The sequence below is a fragment of the Malaclemys terrapin genome, chromosome 1, assembly GCF_027887155.1.
Source record: "Malaclemys terrapin pileata isolate rMalTer1 chromosome 1, rMalTer1.hap1, whole genome shotgun sequence".
Classification (NCBI taxonomy): Eukaryota; Metazoa; Chordata; order Testudines; family Emydidae; genus Malaclemys; species Malaclemys terrapin.
In genome coordinates this window covers 236,345,305-236,369,669 of record NC_071505.1, presented here as the reverse complement: position 1 = coordinate 236,369,669, position 24,365 = coordinate 236,345,305, and the positions used below count along the sequence as shown (strand labels likewise).

The window sequence follows — 24,365 nt, the reverse complement described above, 5'->3', positions numbered from 1 at the left end:
AGAGCCACTTGCGGCTCGAGAGCCAGTCTGAGTAACACTGGTGTAGACACTGCAGTGATGGGAGGGGTTCTCCTGTTGCTGTAGTTAATCCAGCTCCCCGAGAGGCGGTAGCTACAATGCTTTCGTTGACCTAATGTTGTCTGCACTGATGGTTAGGTCAGCTTAACTATGTTGTGCAGGGGTGTGGATTTTTCACACCCTTGAGTGTGACGTAGCTGGGTTGACTTAATGTTTTAGTATAGACCTGACCTAATGCATCCTTTTTTTCCCCTAAAAAAAACCTTCATGTGGTGTTGCAGTGCATGTCGTCATGCCAAAAGGCAAGCATGCACTTTGTGAATTTATATAGGTTTTAACATATATTCTGTTAGCTCAAAGGGAGGTGAGGCTAATGAGTCAGGACATTGTGGCAAAATAAAATGTTAAGATACTTTAAGACCTGTTTTGGCTGAAACACGCAGTGTATCTATATAGTATTGTAACTTTACTAGCTATGAGTTGCTGTCCGTCCTCCACAGTAACAGAAATCCAGCCAGATGAAAAAAAAACTTTAAAGGAAAAAAGCATAAATGTTCTCATTTTAATATAACAAGTATTGGTGAGCACCATCAGCCATTGCAAAATGCCAAAGTTACAGCAGTATTTTTTCTTGTTCCTGTGTAACCTCTCTGAAATTCTTAAATATATCAGATTATTTTTCCTTCTTAACTGAGTACTGTCTGTATGTGGCTGCCCCATCCCTTTTAATTCAGGTGTATTCAAAGATATATTTCTGTCTATACTACAGCACTCCTGTGTTTGATTTCTGGTGGGAAGGAAGGCTGATCTTGTGAAATATTAAACTGGGATTTGGGAGAGATTTGAATTCAGCTCTGCCACAGCTCTGGGACTGTGAGCAAATCTCATAATCTCTCCAGTTCTCCAGGTGTAAAATGGGAGTGATAAAGCACAGACATACTCTTCTCTCTGCAACCCCGCAAAAAAAAAGACAAAACAAGGAGTATTCAGAAACACTTGTTCTTTTGGTATAGAGAGGCTACTGTATTCAACCCCTGCTGACAGTATGCTCATCATCTTGTGCTAATGGATGCTGGGTGTAGGGTGACCAGATTACCAGAATAAAATATCGGGATGGGGGCGGAGCCAAAAAGGGGGGCGGAGCAAAAAAAGGGGGGGGACGGAGCAAAAAAAAAAGTTTTAAGGGGCCTGGGGCATTAGCAGGCCGCCACGCGCTGCCCTCCCCGAGTCCCAGCGGAGCCTCCCGCCATGGGCATATGCGGGGTGCAGTGGGTCTGGGCGGGGGCAGTGCGGAGCGGGCAGGAGCCGGCGGGGGCGGCAGGGGCCGAATCCCCGCTGCTGCCAGGGAGCCCCGTGCCTCTCCCTCCCGTTCGCGGCTGTGGCTCCTTCCCAGCGGGACGTGCCTCCTGCTGCCCTGGGCACATGCGGCGCGCATCCCCCGCGCCTAGTCTCCCTCCCGCCGGGAAGGAGCAGCTGGACGCGCGTCGCATGTGCATGGGGCAGGCCGGGGGGCACGTCCCGCCGGGAAGGAGCCGCAGCCGCGAGCGAGAGGGAGAGGCGCGGAGTTCCCCAGCAGCAGCAGGGATTCGGCCCAGGCCCCCGCGCCGCCCACCTGGCCCCTGCCCGCTCCGCGCTGCCCCCGACCGGACCCACCGCACTGCCCCGCGGGCTGCAGGGCTGGAGCAGCCTTCAGGCTGCACTCCCGGCCCCGGGTGCAGCAGCCCGGGCAGAAGCCCTCTGGCGCGGCGGGGGGGCTCACAGCTGAGCCCCCTTGTCTCCCTCCCTTGCCAGCCCCCCTTTGGCCGCCCGGTGCCCAGGTGCTGGAGCTGACTCACCAGCTCCAGGATCCAGGCACCGCTGCCGCCACCCCCCTCCCTCCAGGCTTGCGCCGCCATGCTGCAAGCCTGGGAGGGAGGAGGAATGCTGCGTGGCTGGGGAAGAGGCGGGGCCAGGGCGGGGAGGAGGCCAATTGGGGAAGGAGGGGGCGGAGCCGGGGCGAGGGGGCATGAGCGCCGGAGCGGAAGGGAAAATTTCTTCTTTGTCCAGTGTCCCGACCAAACATTGGTCGGGACGCGGGACAAAGAAGCAAATATCGGGACAGTCCCGATAAAATCGGGACGTCTGGTCACCCTAGCTGGGTGCACCCTGTATGCCAGGTATTGAACACAATTATGCCATGTTCACAGTGGCCAGGCAGAGTTCAGCCACTGTTTAGGAGGGAGGGATGAAACTGAGCAAAGCAATGTTTGACAGCCAGTGTTAAACATAGCCAGCTTAAGGTTTTCCGCTGTCTTGGATGCTGTCTGTAACATTTTATAAATGCTCAGGCGTCAGTTTTGTAGGAGACAAGGCACAGCACTTCTAAATTGCATGAACACTCATCTCAGCGTGAGACGCTCAGGCTTCTTGGCATTGCCCAGAGGCAAGTATTGACATACTCCTGTACTAACATTTTACGAGCATAGGTATTTGATACCTGTCCTACACTACCCACAGTGCAGGGTGGAAGTCTGTGTTGTAGAATGTGGAAGACGTGTTTTGAAGAGGGGGAACAGTAAAGATCACATTTAGAAAACTGGCTCGAATGCACTTTTCTGGTTTATGCTAAAACAGGGGACGTGTAGCCCATGTTAGCTAAAGCCTGATTTTCAAATTGGTTCAGCTAGTGCTGCTTATGTATTGTGTGTTTATACACACAATATTGTATAAGCACGATTTTATAGTGGGGGAGTTCATATACATAGCTATATAATTTCCATATACACAGAGACTGCACACACCATGTAATACTTTCTCAAATTCTCATGCAATTTCAATACCCCAAAACTTCATTTATACATACTAAAGGTTGCCCAGTGGTGCCTCATTTCAGTCCCTAAAGTGGAAAGTAGCTAAACTTCCAAAAATCTGGAAATCCAAAGTTAAGGTATCTTCCACCCCTGCAATGTAAATTTAACTCTGCCCCCTTCAAGTGCTGCTTCACCTACTAGCAATCTACTCTCACAGTTGCTACAGAACACTTTTGGAACAGAGCACATGAGCACTGTAGGACAGCTTTTTACTAAAGCCTGGTCTCTTCTTAAAAGTTAGAGTTGCATAACCCTGAGCTCCATAGTTAAACCAACCTAACCCCAGTGTAGATGCTGCTAGGTTGATGGAGGAATTCTTTTGTCGATCTAGCAACCACCACTCAGAAAGGTGGATTACCTAGAGCAACGAGAAAAACCTCTTACGTTGCTGTAGAAGCGTCTACGCTACCCATAGGCACTGACTCCATGGGTGCTCCGGGGCTGGAGCACCCACAGGGAAAAATTAGTGGGTGCTCTGCACTCACCGGCAGCCAAGCTCCGCTCACCCCCTGACCCACCTCCTCCTCTGCCTCCTCCCCTGAGCATGCCGTGTCCCCGCTCCTCCACCTACCTCCCAGCGTTTCCCGCCTGGTCGGCGCCAAACAGCTATTTGGCTACTCTGGGAGGGCGGGGGAGGAACAGGAATGTGGCTCGCTCAGGGGAGGAGGTGGGGAAGAGGCGGGGCAGGGGCGGGGATTTGGGGAAGGAGTCAGAATAAGGGCAGGGAGGGGGCGGAGTTGGGGCGGGGACTTTGGGGAAGGGGTTGGAATGGGGGCAGGGCAGGGGTGGAGTCGTGGTGGGGCCAGAGGTAGACGGGGGTCGAGCACCCACCGACGGGATCAGAAGTTGTCGCCTGTGACGCTACCGCAGCACAGTAGTGCTGTAGCTGTGTCGCTGTAATGCCTGTAATGTAGCCATGGCTTAAAGCAAAACTTGGGTTTAGGTCAGGTGTCACAAACAGGAACTACCTACATCTGGGCTACACTTTTACACTGAGCCTACTCCACTCAAAACTCCACCAGAGAGGTCCTTTGGGGCCATCTGCCTGTCCCAAGTCAGGATAAAGGAGGAGGGTTGGGCGTGGGGCTAGCAACTCCACCCCGTAAAAAATCAACCTGTTACAGAAACGCCAACAATAGAGATAACAGAGACTTTTAGCCTGGAAAAAGAAGGGTCTTCAACTCGAAGACACAAGACGCTGGGTGGTGAAAGTCGTGAGGAAGCCACTAAGCTGATTACCCTTCTTGCAACCAAGAGGATTACCATCGGTACATGGAACGTGAGGACCATGTACGAGTCAAGAAAAACGGCGCAGGTCGCAGCAGAGATGAGGAGCAACAACGTGACCCTACTAGGCATTAGTGAGACAAGAGGGACGCAAGCTGGACAAAGACGACTGTTGACAGGAGAGCTGTTGCTGTATTCCGGACATGAAGAGAGCGACACCTTAGAAGGATTCTCCAGATCCGCTGGCCAGACACCATCAGCAACATCTACCTCTTGGAGAGGACCTGTCAACTTCCAGCAGAGGAAGAAATTAGAAGGGGAAGGTGGGGTTGGATAGGACACACACTACGCAAGAAGCCAACCAACATTACTAGACAGGCATTGCGGTGGAACCCCAAAGCAAGCGGAAAAGAGGCCATCCAAGAAACACCTGGCAACGCGACCTTCAGGCTGATAGCATAAAAATGGGTTATACCTGGAACCAGCTAGAGCAAATGGCCCAGAATAAAGGACTCTGGAGATCTGTGGTTGGCGGCCCATACCCCGACTGGGGTGACGGGCGTGAGTGAGTGACTCCACTCAAACCATGCCAGACTTGCTACGTGTTACAACTTCTTCCCCCACTTGCCCTGAAGATTCCTTCTGAGACCTTACCTTCACTTACCTCTCTCTAAGCCCTAGAGACCACTGTTGTGTATGTCAGACTGCTAACAATCCCCATGGGAAAAAGTCACCCCTGTGCACCTCTGCTGACACAACCTACAGAATTAATCATTGACATAAAGCATAACTGATCTCTCTCTGCATACATGCGGCTCTGTTCATATCATAGTGACAACTCTTGCCAATCTGCTCCAACTAATCCTTCCACCATTCAGTACAGTTACACCTAGCTCAGGGAATGCAGCTGGAGTGCATGCAGATAAATGCTGGAACTCAAAGCTGTAGAACACAACACAAACAATGGAGTATTCTCTTTGTCCTTCCTCAGTCTACTTACTGTAGACTCCTAGATTTTTAAGGCGAGAAGAGACCATTTGGTGGTCTAACACAGGCCGGAGAATTCCAGTTACTTCTGTATTGAGTCTAATATATGTGATGGACTAAAGCACCCGGTCTTGGTTTGAAGAGTTGAAGAATCTACCACTTCTCTTGGTAGTTTAACGTTTGCACTCCCCTTTCAGTGGCTCCTGCCAGCTCCAGGGGCTGGGAGTGGAGCAGCAGAGTTAAGATGGTGTTGCAGGGGTGGTCCGTATACTTAACTTAGTATTTCCTGGTTTCTAGAAGTTTAGCCACTCTCCACGCTGTGGAAGGGCACAAGACCCACCAGCGGACCTTAGCTAACCATTAATGAAGTTTTGGGGTATTTAATTTCCATAGTTTAAAACAAATAATTTTCAGCACCATCATGTACCAGAGCCCAGTTGCACCCCTTCAGTGCCTCTGGCTCCTTGGCAGGGTCGGCTCCAGGCACCAGGTTTTTTTTTTTTTTTTGGCTGCTTGGGGCGGCCAAAACCCTGGAGCTGGCCCTGCTCCTTGGGTACGATTATCCTGGCACAGAATGCACTGGCTCCATGGTAATCCCTTCACTGCCCCTGACTCATCTCTCTGCCTGTACAGCAGGGCTGGTTCTCCCTCCTTCGCACAGAGAAGAAGGTGTTGGCACAGGACCCACAAGTGGAGGAGCTGTCAAGAAATTACAGGGACTAGCATGGAGTCACTGGAGAGAGGGGGCAGTCATTGGGGATGCATAGATGTGGGTGATTTTGGGGGATAGATGAACCTCCCCAGCACGCCGCAATACACAGCTCTGACCCCCTTATTTTCATTCCATTCTTCCCTCTGCTGCTCCAACATCCACCCACATTCTCCTTCTCTGCTTTGACACCCCCTGTATTCCCTCCAACTGCTCAGACTCTCCCCCCACTGCTCCAATATTCCTTCTATCATGCCAATGGCTCTGACCACCCCCATCCCCAACTGCTCCAAGCCCACCCCCCCCACACACATACACTCTTACTGCATTGAGCACCTCCACACGCCAGCTGCACCCTCCCTGTTTCTGGTAAGCTTGGAGGGGCCGTGGGGAGGTAAAGAGGGTATGTACCAGCTGGAGGTAGGGAGATGCTGAGTCCCCCCCCCCAAATCTGGGCCGAGTTTATGGGGAAGGGGCTGTATCCATCTGCCTGCATCAGGAGGCTCAGAGAGTCATGAAGCGGACCATTGATCTCAATATGATGAACACAGTTGAATGAGAACGCAGCATGGAGATTAACATGACCTGAAATAATAGCACTGAGGCATGTGAACTAGAGATAAGAGAATAATTGAGTTCTTTGGTTTTGGCATTTGGTGGGCTCTTCCCTAAATATTGGTCTTTGGGGAAAACATTGCTAAATGCGGGTAGAGAGTAAGGAATGGGCAGAAGACATATTCTCTGAAAACTGCTAGGCAGTAGGGCTTGAACTCACACCGCATAGGAGCGGCTCAGGTTCAGTGACCCCAAGCAGGTCACCCTGAGACACCCAGTTATTGTGAAAAGACTCCTTGCAAATCCTCTGGCTTCAACAGAGCTTTAATCTTGCTGCACATGCACATTTCACCCTTTTAGGCACATCGGTTTGGCACATGCCAATCTGGATTTATAAACTGTACCCTTCAGTATAACTGCCCAAAGAGGCAATAGATGCCAGGCGTTAGGTGGGATAAATCCTGGGTGGCTGAGATGAGTGTTAGGAGGATTAGAATAATAGTTTGAGCCCCCGGTATGCAGAAAATAAGTTAGAACCAGGTGATTTTATAAAATGATTTTTAGGGTTGCTGTAATCTCTGGGGCCCTTTGCTCAAATGACCCCAGGTTTGGACCACTAACCCTCTCTCACCTCCATGAGGCACAGCAAATATCAAGGGAGTCTGCATCATCATGTGGATTGTAGAGTACAGTACTTACAATGGTCATCTTTTAAACAGCAGCTCTCAGCTGTAAGCACAGCAGAGCTGTCGCTTTACTAGAATTAACTTTAATACAATTCGCAAAGCATGAGAAGTGATAGCAGCAGGAGGGAACTTACCTTCTCAGCACAATAACTGGAGAAAACAACCTTATATAGAACGATAGTGGATGTTATCATTAACACTCATCTGTGTTGTGCAGAAGTGGAAAATACTTTTGTGCTGAGCTAACAGAGAGGCATATCTTGACCCGGCTTAGTCAAAATAGCAGATTGTTGCATGCGCTTGTCCGAGTTTCTTTTTCTTTTGCTATGGAAATTTAAGTCTCAAGAAAGCTTTTGTCTTGCTTTGTAAAGAATACTTCTCTACATTATTTTTAACAGAATAGAGCCTTTTTGTCTGTTTTCCTGGGATAAAATTATTACTGAAGATTGTGGGTCAGAAACACTGCTCAAGTCCATTCTGTTGTTTCTATTGTTTATTAGCTTTATAGTTTCCTTTCCCCTTTTCCAATTTGCTCTCAGCTCTGCCGCCTCACTTCACCGGGCTTCATTTTTTCTACAGTTAAACATTCAATAAAAAGGGAAATTAAGTTATTTATTAAAAGAGACTTTAGCCTTTATTCCTAAGTAATGCGGAGAGAGGGTTTTTTCGCTTTCTCTTCCTTGGCTTGCCATAGTATGGGAGTGGGGAGCTCCACACTCCATAGGTCAGCTCATGCTTCGCATTCTTTCAGTGGAACAAAGACAAGCCTTGTTTCCCCCTAGGTGAGTTTTGTTGGAGAAACTCATTCACAGCAAAGAGAATAATAGGACTGACTTGTCAAAAAATTAATGCCACAAATAAGTATGGATTATGACTGTTTCCTTGGAAATCCTCAGAATATCAGGGCTGTGGTTCACTGATACTACCACAACATGGTGTAATGAGCAGCGCCTTGTTTATAATGTAATTTATAAAGTATAAATGGCTATGTAAATCCTCATTTAAAATTTTTGCATCACCAGGCAAAAGCTAAATGTTTATTTACATAGATTCTCTCTCGCCTTCATGGTTTGGGGGTAGGGGAGAAAGGAAATCTTCTAAATTCAGTCTGAATGTATCTGATGCCATTATGCCTGTCTGAGTTTGCAAAATGGCCCCCCAAAAATTGCTCTGAATTTTGAACTGTTCTAATTCATCTCGGTGGCTGTCAGCTCTGAAGTTTAATGATGACAATTTAAATGTCAGCATAGTTAACACTTTCACTGCTGAATGTTTTAGCAGGAGTATCAAGTTAATGTGCTTTTCTATCACTTTTGGGGTGTGTGGAGTCAAGAATCGGGAATGGTGGCAGTGGAGCAGATAATGCTGATAAATATTGAATGAGGAATTAAAGACCTCCACCCACTCAGTAATAATAATCATAATCATAATAAATTAATCCTCTTTGTCCTTGACTAAAAAGAGAGTGAAGGGGGAGAATGTACTGATAGTCCTTGGTTGCCTCCTGGGTGCCCAAAATCAAAACTGCTTGCCTGAATGGCAAGTTCCAGCTGCCATATCCTTTATCCCTTGTCCCCTGCCCTGCACCTCCAGTGCACATTTCCCGTACAAAAGCCTATGGCACACTGAAAACTAAGGGACAGCTTAAATTAATTTGTGTGTGTTCCTTTCTTAACAGGTAGTAATATTGTTTTTAGGTTACTTGTCAAAAACGAGCAATTGCTAAGTTCTTTGTACTTAGAAGTTGCCACCTTTACAGCCTTCCACAGTCACACAAAGACCTGGTTGGCAAGATTGCTGTGTGTAGCAGTTTTACTCTACATTACTTATTCTTAATGATTCTTATTTCTTTTTTAATGTTACTTTTGGAAAGGAAGCTCAGATATTAGGTTTCAAGATTTTTTATTTCTCTCTCTGTCCCCCTCTTTCTTTTTTTTTTTACAAGGGATCTCGAAGCTAGAGCACAGAGTGAATTCTTTCGGGCCTTTTTCAGACTGCCGGGCAAGGAGAAGCTACATGAAGTTGCAGACTGTTCTTTGTGGACTCCATTTAGTCGCTGTCACACAGCAGGAAGGATGTATACTTCAGACAGCTATATCTGTTTTGCCAGCAAAGAAAGTGGGTGTTGCAATGTTCTCATCCCCCTTAGAGAGGTAGGGTCTGCTGTTTGATTTTAATTTTACACTGTGCCTGTTTTTTGCTGATCCAAACTGCTGCTGTCCATTTACTTAGCTGAAAAACAGTTGTTTTCGATCAGGAGGAGATGTGCATGTGTGGAAGAGAGTTGCACTACGTTTTGTTCTTATCTTCATTAGCAGATTAATTCCTATACAGCAGTTGGGTGAGGCAACGCATTTCTCAAAGTAGTATTGACGATTAATACCATGTATTGTATTGATATTGATCTATCCAAGGAATAATTGCTATTGACAGTAACTGGCCCAAATTCTCCCAATTCCCCCCTCAGTAGACATGGGGGATGAGAACTGGGAAAGTCCCAAGGTAGAAATATGGAAAGAGGGAGTGCCAGTTTTATTTATTTTATTAACTGTGGTAGCACCCAAAGGTTTCAAGGATTGGGGCCCCATTGGGTGCTGAAAACACACGCAGATAAGATACAATGGCATCTTTCCCTCCATTTCATGCACAGTCTTCCCCCACCAATCCAGTGGGGATTCCACACACAAGGGACTACTGATTGGCAGTGTATTGTCCTTTGGAGCTGAGGGAAGCAGGGGGCTCTGGGGGGCAGTGCTGACACACAGGTCTCCAACACAGACATGATAGTCCGGTCTTTTAAAAAAGACTTGTACGTTTTTATCTAATGGAGATTTTTTTAGACAAAATTAACTTCTTGGGACTCTGATGTAGAATCAATAGAATTTGGTTTCTGCTTTCAGCAGAATTAAGTGGCATTTTCCCCTCACTGCAAAAAGTCTGGCCTTCAAGTATTATGAGCATTTCAATATATTTCATTTAGCTGTTGTCTGGCTCATAGATAGCAAGTAATAACTGCCAGGCACCTATTTTAAATGCACTGGAGTGGGATGCTGTTTGGTTTTTAAAGATTTTTTTTTTCAATCCCTTTGCCTGCAGTTGTGATCTCTTAATGATGAAGCTCTACTTTCATCCTGAACCAATAACAGCAACTTCTGAATGATATCCTGACCCTAGCAATGACTTGTAGTGACACAGCATCTGAAAACAAGTGGTGTAATGTACATAATTGGAGACAACGGCTTTTTAATTTCATATCTATCAAAAACTGCTATGCTCACAGGGTTAAAAACTTAATTCAATGGGAAGAAACGCCATTTTTCCTCAAGAATTTGGTTATGTTGATCCCATTCCAATTGTTGTTTTAAATGTTAGCAAAACCATAGCTGATTTTAAAAAGTTGCATAATGATTTTGAGTGCCCAGTTTGAAACACCTTAATCTGGCCTGAACTTCAGAAGGCAGGTGCTCAGATTTTTGAAAATCAGGCTTCTTTAAGGTATCTGAACTTGAGCATTCAAAATCACAAGTTACTCTTGAAAATCTTTAGACTGAGGGAGGTAAGGTCATCTGTCTAAAGTAAAGAAAATTTAATCAATCTTGATCTTTAGCGTGTATCTGACCATTAGACAATCTGAATAGTCATAATTAATATTGGTGTGCAAAGAAATATATCCTTTTATGTACATTTCAGTGCATGTACAGTATATCAGGGAGTGTATTTGAATGGTGACTAATACATTGTCTGTCATGTTTTTGGAATAGGTGGTTAGTATAGAGAAGATGGAGGACACTAGTCTCCTTCCCAATCCCATCATTATTAGTATAAGGAGCAAGATGGCCTTTCAGTTCATTGAGCTGAAGGACAGAGAGAGCTTGGTGGAGAACCTGCTTCTGAGACTAAAACAAGTCAACACCAGCAACCCAGTGCATTATAACTGCTTGGAAAAAAAAGAAACGGTACTAAACTTTTGATCTGTTTCGAATTGCATAATGATGATGATACTTAGCCTTTTGTCCTGCATCTCCTAAAATCATAACTGGAGCAGAAAATTGGTCAGAAGCCTGTGATTAAGGACAGGATTAGAATTCAAAATGATAGTGACAAACTGTAGAAATGTCTGAAATAAATAGGATAAAATTCAATAAGGACAAATGCAAAGTACTCCACTTAGGAAGGAATAATCAATTGCACAAATACTAAATGTAAAATGACTGCTTAGGAAGGAGAACTGCAGAAAAGGATCTGGGGGTTATAGTGGATCACCAACTAAATATGAGTCAACAATGTAATACTGTTGCAAAAAAAGCTAACATCATTCTGGGATGTGTTAACACGAGTGTTGAAAGCAAGACACAAGAAGAAATTCTTCCACTCTACTCAGTGTTAAGGCCTCAACTGGACTATTATGTCCAGTTCTGGGCACCACACTTCGGGCAAGGTGTGGACAAATTGGAAAAAGTCCAGAGGAGAGCAACAAAAATTATTAAAAGTCTAGAAAACATGACCTACGAGAAAAGATTGAAAAAACTGGGTTTGTTTAAGAGAATGGGGGGGATATGATAATAGTCTCCTACTACGTAAAAGATTGTTAGGAAAAGGAGGGTAATAAATTGTTTTCCTTAGCCACTGAAGACAGGACAGAAGTAATAGGCTTAAAATGCAGCAACGGAGATTTAGGTTAGATGTTTGGAAAAGCTTTCTAACTATCAGGATAGTTAAGCACTTGAACAAATTGCCAAGGGAGGTTGTGGAATCTCTGTCATTGGAGGCTTTTAAGAACAGGTTAGACAAACACCTCTTTGGGATGGTCTAGAAATTTAGTTCTGCCTCGATGCAGGGGACTGGACTAGATGATCTGACGAGATCCCTGGCAATCCTATGTTTCTATGATTCTGTTTTTTTACTAGTAACTTACTTACTACTAATTTACTAGTAACTTCTTATGGATTAATGTAACGATTTTTTCCTACGGTGTTTATAAACTGTAGGCTAATTAACTGTGTGTTTGGTACAGTATCTTTTGAATTAACGTATAGTAAATTCTTTTCTACTGTATTGTATAAACCATCAGGGTATTTTATTCTTTGTGCAGGACCAAAAATGCTCAATATTTAACCAGGAAGCTAAGAAACACTGACTGACAGATAACTAGTACTTGCTGAAGTGAAGAATTATGTTCTTCTATAAAATTTTCAGACACATAGAAGAACATAAATTGTTGGGCAAAAGTCAACATGGTTTCTGTAAAGGGAAATCGTTTCTTACTAATCTATTAGAGTTCTTTGAAGGGATCAACAAACATGTGGACAAGGGGGATCCAGTGGACATAGTGTACTTAGATTTCCAGAAAGCCTTTGACAAGGTCCCTCACCAAAGGCTCTTACGTAAATTAAGTTGTCATGGGATAAGAGGGAAGATCCTTTCATGGATTGAGAACTGGTTAAAAGACAGGGAACAAAGGGTAGGAATAAATGATAAATTTTCAGAATGGAGAGGGGTAACTAGTGGTGTTCCCCAAGGGTCAGTCCTAGGAACAATCCTATTCAACTTCTTCATAAATGATCTGGAGAAAGGGGTAAAAAGTGAGGTGGCAAAGTTTGCAGACGATACTAAACTGCTCAAGATAGTTAAGACCAAAGCAGACTGTGAAGAACTTCAAAAAGATCTCACAAAACTAAGTGATTGGGCAACAAAATGGCAAATGAAATTTAATGTGGATAAATGTAAACTAATGCACATTCGGAAAAATAACCCCAACTATTACATACAATATAATGGGGGCTAATTTAGCTAAACTAATCAGGAAAAAGATCTTGGAGTCATGGTGGATTGTTCTTTGAAGACGTCCACGCAGTGTGCAGCGGCAGTCAAAAAAGCAAACAGGATGTTAGGAATCATTAAAAAGGGGATAGAAAATAAGATGGAGACTATCTTATATAAATCCATGGTACGCCCACATCTTGAATACTGCGTACAGATGTGGTCTTCTCATCTCAAAAAAGATATACTGGCATTAGAAAAGGTTCAGAGAAGGGCAACTAAAATGATTAGGGGTTTGGAACAGGTCCCATATGAGGAGAGATTAAAGAGGCTAGGACTTTTCAGCTTGGAAAAGAACAGACTAAGGGGGGATATGATAGAGGTATATAAAATCATGAGTGATGTGGAAAAAGTGAATAAGGAAAAGTTATGTACTTGTTCCGTTAATATAAGAACTAGGGGCCACCAAATGAAATTAATGGGCAGCAGATTTAAAACAAATAAAAGGAAGTTCTTCACACAGCGCACAGTCAACTTGTGGAACTCCTTGCCTGATGAGGTTGTGAAAGCTAGGACTATAACAGTGTTTAAAAGAGAACTGGATAAATTAATGGAGGTTAAGTCCATTAATGGCTATTAGCCAGGATGGGTAAGGAATGGTGTCCCTAGCCTCTGTCAGAGGGTGGTGATGGATGGCAGAAGAGAGATCACTTGATCATTACCTGTTAGGTTCACTCCCTCTGGGGCACCTGGCATTGGCCACTGTCGGTAGACGGGATATAGGGCTGGATGGACCTTTGGTTTGACCCAGTACGGCCGTTCTTATGTTCTTATGAGAGCATAGCTGCTTATATTTCAAAAGGTTTTCCTGGGACACTCTTGGGGAAAAAAGTTGGGACTCCAGGAATCTCAAGGGGAAGTGCAGGGCAGAGCATGGCACTTTGATATCCTTGAGAATTACAGGCAGTTTCAGTCTGAGTGTCAGTTCTCATGGCCTTAAAGACTAAGCTGCCAGGAACCCAGCATTTTTCAGGAAGAGGCATTTTCACCCCTCCCTTCATGTCTTTAGGAGGCATCTCCCACACTCTGTCTCCCCACTGAGGAATAAGGTTGTGGAGAACTTCCCTCACATCAGGGGGCTTTCAGGCTTCTCCTGGGTCACTTTCCTGTGTTATTCCTCCCCATCCCAATCTCCTGGGTGGCCCCTTTTGTGCTCCTTGCTCATTTTCTATTTTATACATGAAAAATCAATCTTTTCCTTAAACGAATGCTCACTCTGTTCAAAGATCAGCCGTCCTGCCCCACTCCCCTCAATCAATTAAGTAACTGTTTATGTTACTCCAAAAATTCACTAATTATTTGATGTGAAAACTGACCTGCCACAGGCTGAATCCTGGGCTGCTGCCTGGTTACCTCCTAAGCCTCACCAAAGCTAACTTTCCTCTATCTGCATGATAATCCCACTTGGTACTCAGCCCCGGGAGACGCGGGATGATCTGTATGTCTCTGTCCTGGTGCTCTGGCTCCCAAGCTAGGGTGTTGGGGTAGCTTATCAAAACCTGGGAGTGTCCCGCTAAATCCAAATGATGGAGTAGCACAGTTGTAAAGGCTAGTAGCTAACTTGGCTATAAAACAGAATTGAAAACCACTTCCGGTTCCCTCCTAAAAAATATGAGGGAAGGTAGCAATGGAATCCTGATCTAGAGGTGCTGAGCACCTACCGCTCCCCTTGACTTTATGTGGTGACTGCAAGTGTTCAGCAAAACTACTAATTAGGCCATTATTAATTAGGTGTCTAACTGTGGATTTTGGTACTTAATTTTAGGTCAAAATTTTCAAATTTGGGGAAAAGTTAAGACTATAACAAAGTTACCTGCTTCACTAGTTTGTGTTGGCTCTTGTTGTCTCAAACATTATACCTACAGTACAGTTTTTAAACTCTTTCCAAAAATTCTTTTTCTTTAATTCTATGTTGCAAGAACTCTCTCGTGTTTCATTCGACATGTGTGTTCAGTGACTGTGAGTCCCGGGATTTGGGAATGGTGGCTTCCCAAAGCGAAGACAAGAGTGAAGGTGAAAAGGAGAGCAGTCACTTGTTAAATGCAGAGGCACTACGATCAGTCTTTCACCAGTCCGGAGCTGAAGGGAGTGACTTCAGGATGGTATGTACAGCTAGGGTGCAATTGTAGAGTAACTTTTTAAAATAAGGCTTAAAAATAACTATGGTAACTCATTTGGCCAAACCCACTCTTTTAATAAAGTGAACTATATATTGGCAGGAAAGTGTAAGTGTGGTTGTGTGTGTTTTGAGTTTAAACTGTAGTAAGCTTCTTTGTTTGTTCATTTGTACTCCTTTGCCTGCCTGGCTCTTTTCTCATTCCACCCCCAAAATATTTATTTACCATCCCTCCCACAATAAGTAAAAACTGGTGTCTCTTTACAGTACTCCTTTTCACATGATGTCACAACCACAAATGTGTGAATTTTTAAAAATGGTATTTTGATAGAGAGGTGGTGTTGGATCCTGTCTGCATAGTTGCAACACCTTATACCTTATCAGGCTTTCTTATTACTACTGCCTCTCAACAGTGCTGTCTTACAAGAGTTGTAATGAACTAGTGGATCGAGCAAAGAGCTCATAGTATTCATGGTAGCAGTGTAGCTTTCCCTTTAAAAAGCAAAACAAAACTAGCTTTATGGGCCTGTGGAGCCCATGGTTGTCTCTCCTGCCTCAGACTCCCAATTGATTTGGGAAGCCTGGTATTGTCAGTGCTACTATCATTTAAAATAAGTTGTTTGCCCTTTTACTTGTGATTTTTAGGATAATCACGGTTATTTACAGTCAAAAGAACTAATCTCTCGGGTCTGTGAGAACCATGGCTGGAGATTTCTTGAAGGCTTTTTGGGAAGTCTTCTGTCCACTTCATGAGTGTGGGAAAGGGGCCCTGCTGCCCAGGCTCCCCCGATGAATGTCAAGCTGCTGTAAGCTCCTTTTGAGAAGTAATTGTGACCTCTGGCAGCTTAGTAGTGAGAGAAAGCATGAAGTAGTGGCCAAAGCACAACACTAGCACCTCCTCTCCCCAGCTGCAGAGTGGAGCTGCTTCAGCCTAAAGGCTGTGAGAGGGGAAAAAAGGACTAGTGCATCCCCTGGTGCACTAGCTCGCAGGCAGTCCCTATGGAGCTGGGCTCTGGCACACAGTGGGGCTCTCATTGTCTTGCCTAGTGTTGCTCTTCCCTGGTGCAGTGGGACTGCATAGGTTCCTCCCCAAGGGCAGAATGGGGCAGGATTTTCCCCTTAAAGTAGATCTCCCGTGTCTATTACCACATTTTCTGGTCCAAAAGAAATCCTTATGAAAGAGGAAAATTGAGGGTATTTAATATTTTTTTGTATATTAGACCTTAAAAGCATACTGCTTGTTTTAAAATTTATCCTCTGGTTTCCAGTCCAGGGAACAAATAAAAGAAAGACTGTGGAATGACCATTTTGCGGAATATGGCAGAACTGTGTGCATGTTTCGCACAGAGAAGATTAGAAAACTTGTTGCAATGGGAATCCCAGAATCTTTACGAGGCAAACTCTGGCTTCTCTTTTCAGGTGAGAACTCTATAATACATCTTGGATATAGCCCGGATCCAGGGCTGAACGCAGCTACAGATGCAGTTAGGCAAGAAAGCTCCAAAAGATTGTCCTTCAGCAAAGGAAAACTGTGTCCAAGCTAGACATTTTGGCATGTAATCCCATCACATTTTCTAGTGGGAAGGAAGGAAGGAGAGGTGCTCAGATACTGTGGGGATAGTATCCGTATAAATACCTAGGTAGAACAATAAGAGATTTTTATTTTATGTCTCATAATTGGTTAGTGGTGCGCAGAAATAATAGCAATTTTGTCAATGTAATTAGCAAAAAAATGCCATCACCTGTTTATGAAACAATGTTCTTCTTGAGGCAACAATTAGACTGTAATATAAGTATTGATTTAATCTTAGCTAAACCTAACTATTTTGAAGTTATGGCATCTTTAGGTCTGCAGTGCTGCTGCTTCCCTTAAAAAATTGGCAGGAATCTATAGCTGGAAAAGACTTACCAAGTAATTTCATTCATTGCCCTGTCTGAGCAGGATTGCAATGTGATCTCTAATTTATCGGGTCCAGTTTCAGACACATTTGCAAGGCTTAAATCCTTTTCTTTTTGGAGTTTTTTCTTTTTGGACATTACATTCAATACTGAATACATTTATCCCAGCAATGCTTTTAGCAGGGGATGTTTCACAGTACAAAGTCAGTACCAAGCTGGCTTTTCTTCTACTGTGTGATTTAGGCTTTAACAATAGCTTTTTCATTTTCTGTGCAAAAATTGCACCTTAGAAAATCACTGCTAGTATTTTAACTCCTTTTTAGGTTCAGGGGTTCACTAAATGCAAGTAATGTCTAATTTCATAGACCTTGGGGAAAAAAACCTCTTCACATTTTTTCTTTTGACAATAATTCACTTAATGACATTATACCTGAAATCCTCATGTTTTCCTCTTACTGCTGCCTTCAGATGCTGTGACTGATCTTGCCTCCCATCCTGGTTACTACGGAAATTTAGTGGAGGCGTCAATGGGCAAGTGTTGCATGGCAACAGAGGAGATTGAACGGGACCTGCATCGCTCATTGCCTGAGCACCCAGCCTTCCAGAATGAAACTGGGATAGCAGCCTTGAGGAGAGTTCTGACAGCTTATGCACATAGGAACCCCAAAATAGGATACTGCCAGGTGAAGAATTATTAGCATGTAGAAAAGTATGTTGATGCGCTCGCTCTCTCTAGAGCAATTCTCTGCTTACTCAGTTTTGTTATCCCCTCAGTGGGTTTTGCAATGACTCTATTATAAATAACGTGCTTTGATTTGTTGCATACATAATGAAAGAATAATTTAAATGTTGTGTAGTTTTACTCTGAAAAATGAGGATGTAAGAATGGCCCTTTCTGACTCAGACTTGTTCCCTGTGTATGTTCAGAATTTTCATTGAGAGTCAAAAATAAATTCCCACTACTCTTGTTAGTGCTGAGTGCAAGTTATCTGATGCAGCGCTCAGCGAGTGAGCAAAGTAAACTGGCCTACAAAGATGAGCTTCACATAGGGGACCTGTGCAGGGATTTGGTGAGCTGAAATCCTCCTCTTCCCGGGCTGGTGGCAAGTACATAGCACCCGTGCAGTGTAATTACAACCTATTGGCTCTAATAATGTCTCCACCTCCCCTCCAGCCTCCTGAGTTTTGACCAGGGGAGTAGTGTAGTTCTAGACCCATGAGCCAGCTCCCTTATCTTCCATGCAGACACCTCTACAGAGGCAGAAAACCCATGTTATGACACAGTTGGATGCCCATTTTGCATCTTGACAGATATAATGCTGTGTTTTCATGTGGGGCAACATGAACCATCTATGCAAGAGTGGCATGTATGAACTTGCAAATCGCCCTATGGCTTAAAGTCTTAGCTGGGTTGCAATAAGAGAATCAGTCTCTCTCTTCCCTCCTTCCACCCCCCCCGCCCCCCCCGGCCAAAAAAAAAGGATATCTCCGCAGTAAGAAGAGCAGTGTTTTGTGGTAAGCTGTCAGACGGTGGGAGCCCTGGGGGTGAAAGGCATTTCTCCTGCCAATTAATTGATGTTTTATCTGAAAAGTTTTATTGTTGTTTTTTAAAGCAGCCCTGCTCTAGGAGCTTTTGGTGAAAGCGGGGGTTCTGCAACTAATAAATCCCATTTTTTTCTTTGACCTCATAACAGTCTATGAATATTTTGACCTCTGTGTTGTTGTTGTATGCCAAAGAGGAGGAAGCTTTTTGGCTGCTGGTTGCTGTGTGTGAGAGGATGCTGCCAGATTACTTTAATCACCGAGTGATAGGTAAGCTTGTCTCTCTCCCACTCTTTCATTGAAATATTACACTGGGAATGAGGGAGTGAAATACTGCAAGGCACCAGGATGAAAAAGAACTTGCAATTCTGATTTTGTTTACAGCTGTGCAGAATACCATCTGTGAACTGGTATGTGAGAGCACCATTTATATTTGTGTAATTGCTGTTTGCTCATTACAGATTTCACTGAGTCTATCTGAAATATTTGAAAATTAGTAAAAAAAATTTCTAAGGTACATCTTGGCTTTGCAGTCATTTTCTTTTGCTGATCAGGGAGATGCTCCATTTATACCTCAAGTGTTAAACTGTGCACATGTTTAATTAAAAACAGGCTAGCTACTTGCTAATCTTTGTTCCTGTAAAGTATTGAGTGTTATTGGGATGTCTCCCCCAGCTGTATGGATGGCATATGTAAGGATATGCTGTGGTAGCTATTTCTTATCTGCCATGCTTGTGATCTCAGGATGCTGGAGGAAGATAGGATTGTATCTAAAATTACCCTGGAGAAAGAGCTGATCTCAGCCCTGTGTTTCTCAGGCTTCAGAGTATACAGCTGTGGGAGATACAACTTCCACCCTTTCTGCATCTTATGCTCTACAGTATGCCATGCAGGGTGTGTCTACTTGTTCTGCAGTATAGGTACCTTTAAGACACAGAAGGCCAAACTTTCAGAAATGTGCATTTAAGTTGCTTGTGTGAAAAGGTGTAACTACATGCACAGCGCTTGGCTGCAGATGCAATGACCCGTTTTATACACTAATCTTAGGCATGTACTATATATATATATATATATATATTCCATTATTTGCACTCACTTGTCCTTCCCTAACTGTTTTTAAATGGAAGCTATTTGCTTTATGTTGAGTTTTATTCATTTTTCTGTCTTTACTGCTAGCCTTAGTGCTTAGCTATACCATCTGCCATTGTATCCCCTGGTCACTGAATAGGGATAAGTGCAGGCAGTTAGTTTAAGTTAGAGGAGTATTGCTCTAGGGTCAGCTAGTAAAAAGGTTAATGGTGTGGTAGCGGATACTCCCTACACAGTGGCAATGTGTTTCATTCTCAGCTGGTGATTAGGCACCGTTGTGTCCCCATCAGTCAGAACCTGCTCCTCAACGGCGAATATGGCTTTCACTACCATTTTGAATCTGACGACTTGCAGGTCTGCCTCTCAACTCTAGATTTGCCTCCTTCCATCCAAACTCAAATCTCAGCCTGTCTTTCTGATATCTCCTTGTGGTATCTCCATCAACTAAGGGCTTGTCTTCACTGCAGAGTTAACTTGGGCTTTTGCTCAGATGTTTTCCCTAACTTGATTCCTGTCCACACAAAACTCTGTTACCTAAGCGGAGTGATGCTTTACACCCAAGGTTTCAGAATAGCAGCCGTGTTAGTCTGTATCCGCAAAAAGAAGAACAGGAGTACTTGTGGCACCTTAGAGACTTCAGCTGGCTAAAGAAGGAGCCTCTCCACTCCCCCCCCCCAGGATACTTGAAGGAGACTGAAACAAAGGACAGTAACTATAAGGGGTGTGAGTGATTGCTGGACCCAGGCTAAAAGGAGATTAGCCTGTAAAAGGGAGCACTCTTAGTCTCTAAGGTGCCACAAGTACTCCTGTTCTTCTTTTTACACCCAAACTAGCTGGGCCATCCTGGGCTCTAGGCTAAAATTCCAGTGCTGCTTACATTCAGGCTGATTTCCTGCCCACTTTGTGCTGTGGACGTAGGCTAAACCACTTGAATGCTTGTATTGCTCCAGTGCCTTCACACAGTTCTTCCTGTGTGCCCAGGCCAGACAAGTTCTCCCACAATTCACTGGGAAAGAATTATAGCTCATTTTACTGCAGCACTAAGAACGCTGTGACATATTCTTAGAAGTCCTGATCCAATGGCTGCAAGTTGAAGCTAGACAAATTCAAACTGGAAATAAGGTGTAAATTTTTAACAGTGAAAGTAATTAACCACTGGAACAATTTACCAAGGGTCACGAAGGATTCTCCATCACTGACAATTTTTAAATCAAGATTGGATGTTTTTTTCCTAAAAGCTCTGCTCTAGGAATTATTGTGCAGAGTTCTACAGCCTGTGATATGCAGGAGGTCAGACTAGATGATCACAGTGGTCCCTTCTGGCCTTGGAATCTATTAAAAACCTGAGTGCTCAGACCTAGGTGCCAATAGCCCAAGTTCAGTCTGCATTGAAGACATGCCCTAGCCCTTAACATGACCAAAGGGGAATTCCTGATCTTCCTCCGCCCTCCCTCTCCCTCCCTCCCCCCAAAATAGGTCAGATAACAATGTTATTCTTCCTGTTGCTCAATTTTGTAATCTTGGCTTCATCTTTCACTTGGCCCTCTCTGCTGACTGTCATATCCAGGCCTTGTCTAAAAGTTATTGCTTCTTCCTGTACAACATTTCCAAGATCTAAACTTGCCACTCTGCCAAAATTCTTGTCCAAGCTTTGATCATCTTGCTCCATAAATTCTGTAATCTCTTTCTCTCTGACCTTGACCCCCTCTTTGGCATGTGACAGTAACACATCCAGTCAAAATCCAGCTGCTAAAATTGTTGCACTGACTGTGCCACACACAGCCCTTAACTCCCTCCCTGACTGCACCAGAGACACTTCTTGCTCTTACTTTCAGAAATTAGCCTTGCCATGTGTACCTGACTGTTTATCTTTATTGTGAGGCCCTCTCCCTCTTACTCTCCTCCACTGATGGCAGCCTTGATTACCTGAGTCTGCTACAAGCACTTTTCTTCATGCCACCCCCCTCTGAGCCATAGCCACTTCCTCCTCCAAGTACTTCCTCCAAACTCACCTTTTCTGTGTTGCTTACAGCCAACTGTAACCCCAATAATGGCTAGGCAAGTGGCAAGCTGTGAACACTGCTCCTGGTTGATTGAGAATTGTGTGTATCCGTTATTTTTTTTGTTACCTTGTTTCCCCCATCTCCCACCATGACCTGTTGGTCTTCTCTATTTGTTATGTCTTGTCTGTGGCTTTCATCTTCTGTTTGTACCATGCTTTAGGACAGTGAGGACCTGGGTTCAGTTACTGGCTCTGCCACAGCCTTCCTGTATGATCTTGGGCAAGTCACTTTGCCCCTCTTTGTCTCAGTTTCCCATCTGTAAAATGGGGATAATAGCACTTCCCTCCCTCATGGGGTGTTGTATGGGTAAATACATTAAAGGTGCTCAGATACTCCTGTTATGGGGGCCATAAAAGTACCTTAAATAGACCTGGTGGGCCACTGCCACAATTTAAACATTACTAATAACCTGGCCTTTTGTAAAATGTAAAGCACTTCATGTATATCTAATGTTAAACTTCTGACTTCACAAATCTGCTATCTATCCTCCATGCTGTCTCTCAGGCACAAAATGCCTTCTCTACACTTGTTTGCCAAGCTACTTCTGCCTCCTCATTCAGATCCTTCCTAAAAACCCACTCTGCCTCATTGCCCGAGAGAGTTAGGATAAACACACACCAACTTAATGGAACTGTCAAATGGAGTCCATGTTTTGCTGAGTAATTGTGATCTTATTGTCACCCGTTCCCTTCCTCCTCTCTTTTCCCTTCTCTTTTTGTCTGTTTATGGTCCTCACGTGATGAATAATGTCTGAGTTAGATGGCATGCGCTGCGAGGTGGGGATTGTGTCTTTCTTGTTTCTCAAGAGCTCTTAGCTCTCAAATTATTATAATCATCTTTGGATCAGGGTTGGATCTGACCATCTCACATGGTAGCATAATTTGCATACTCCCCATCTCTACTAGGGTGCCTCCTTATGACTTAATGTAGAAAGTGCTTAAAAAACAAAATTGCTGTGTCCAGTGCTTTGGGATTTGGGTATGAAAGCTGAAGCTTTGGGCTTCCTGTCTCAGGAGATGCAGGATGTGCTCTGCGTTTGGGCAGTAGAAGTTTTGAGTGATGTATCATGGAGATTTGTATAGCATGATTTTAAAGCCAGGAATTTCATAGCAAGCAGAACTTTCTGATAAGGAGAGGACAATCTGGGCTGGGAGGAGAAACGTGGGTTGCGTGAAATAACTGCAGACAGACAGAATACAGAAAATGACTGGCAAAGAGAACTCCTTTTTGTATACAGTAAACATCTTTAATCCAAGGCCCTGGTCTTGCATATCTGATTTGCTACCATGGATTCTTTACGCATGTGAAGTCACATTGACTCCAGTGAAGCTATTCATGGGCACAGGGGTGTGGGCTAGTAGATAAGATTGCAGGATCAGGGCCTGAATGTGCTCCATATAGAAAGATTGTCTTTAAGGCACCAAGGAAAACTTACACCTGGGAATGATAGGAAATTACTATTTTTTTTTTTAAACATCCTACTTTTTACCAAATAAATACTTCCTCCAAGAGCAGTTTTTTGTTTTCCACTCTAGTGCAGCTGCTTTCCTGCTCATTTTTTTGCACTTGGTGTGTGTTTGGAGTGCTGAACTATGTACCCCGGAAGGAAGGGTTTTTTTGCTTCATTTTTATTGCATAAATCCCAAGTTGAACAGTAAGCAGCTTTTAAAACTGTTCTTGCTAGCACTTAGGTATAAAATTGTCTGTAGCCAAAAGCAGCTACAGCTGCTATTATTATTTTATAGCACCCGAAAGGGTGCTAGGCACTTAACAGAAAATGACAAAGGCCTTGTGCAAAAGAACTTACAATAAGTAGTATAGACACAACATTATGGGTGGGGGACGAGGTTTATCACTGTAGGATAATATGGTTACTCACGTCAGGTGCGTACACATCTTGGTGGTTCAGATTTCATTTTGTTGATTTGGCAGCTGTTAACTGTAGATCTCAACAAATCCTTTAGCCTCAGCTAACCCTGTGGTTTCATTGTGACTTACAGGTGCTCAGGTAGACCAGTCAGTCTTCGAAGAGCTTATAAAGGAGCGACTTCCAGAACTGGCTGAACACATGAAAGATCTGTCCACCTTGGCTTCCATTTCCCTTTCATGGTTCCTTACCCTGTTCCTCAGCATCATGCCCCTAGAAAGTGCTGTGAATGTGGTAGACTGCTTCTTCTACGATGGAATCAAAGCCATTTTCCAGTTGGGCTTGGCTATTCTTGAAGCCAATGCAGCAGAACTATGTAACAGCAAGGATGATGGACATGCCTTGATGATTCTTAGCAGGTATCCTCCTCTGTCTGAACTTCAAATTATATAGTACTTTCAAATTGCTCTGCTTTAAAACTAATACAAAGGAATGTGGCTACTGTATCAATAGTAAGAGAAGAATAGATTTAAATTTTTTATTAAAGTTAATGTTTAAAATTAAATATACAAAAGTTAAGAGGGAAGTTACTGTACATCTGGGGTCAGGCTTGGGTTAAGGGGGGTTACAGGTATCAGTTGCAAGGATGAAGAGATACATACATATCGCATAACCGGCATAGACCCAGATTAGGGTGCAAGGGTTTTTAAAGTGTCAGTGGATAAGTAGGCTCGGGTACGCCACCCATGGAATGAATAAGGAGTCCAAGTCAGTAGCGGTGTAGCGGATAAGTACATGGGTCAGGTGCATCCCTTGGTTCGTCAGGGATACCATAGGCATATGCAACAGCGTCTAATTCAAGTTCGTCTTGTTGCTGCTGTCCCATCAGTGTCTGATCTCAACAAAAGATTTAGGAAATTTGGCTAATAGAGCCCCTA

At 44.0% G+C, this 24,365-nt stretch overlaps 1 protein-coding gene across 2 annotated transcripts in view; it reads left to right on the top strand.

The window, feature by feature from the left end:
* TBC1D8 (TBC1 domain family member 8) overlaps positions 1–24,365 on the top strand; it is an 84,736-nt gene that overhangs the window by 53,801 nt on the left and 6,570 nt on the right. For both annotated transcript variants that reach the window (XM_054009843.1, XM_054009852.1), the window contains exons 6-12: positions 8,977–9,184; positions 10,793–10,987; positions 14,771–14,953; positions 16,236–16,386; positions 17,335–17,549; positions 18,561–18,678; positions 23,561–23,846. In XM_054009843.1, coding sequence (XP_053865818.1) covers positions 8,977–9,184; positions 10,793–10,987; positions 14,771–14,953; positions 16,236–16,386; positions 17,335–17,549; positions 18,561–18,678; positions 23,561–23,846 — 1,356 coding nt within the window. The remainder of the gene's footprint in view (positions 1–8,976; positions 9,185–10,792; positions 10,988–14,770; positions 14,954–16,235; positions 16,387–17,334; positions 17,550–18,560; positions 18,679–23,560; positions 23,847–24,365) is intronic.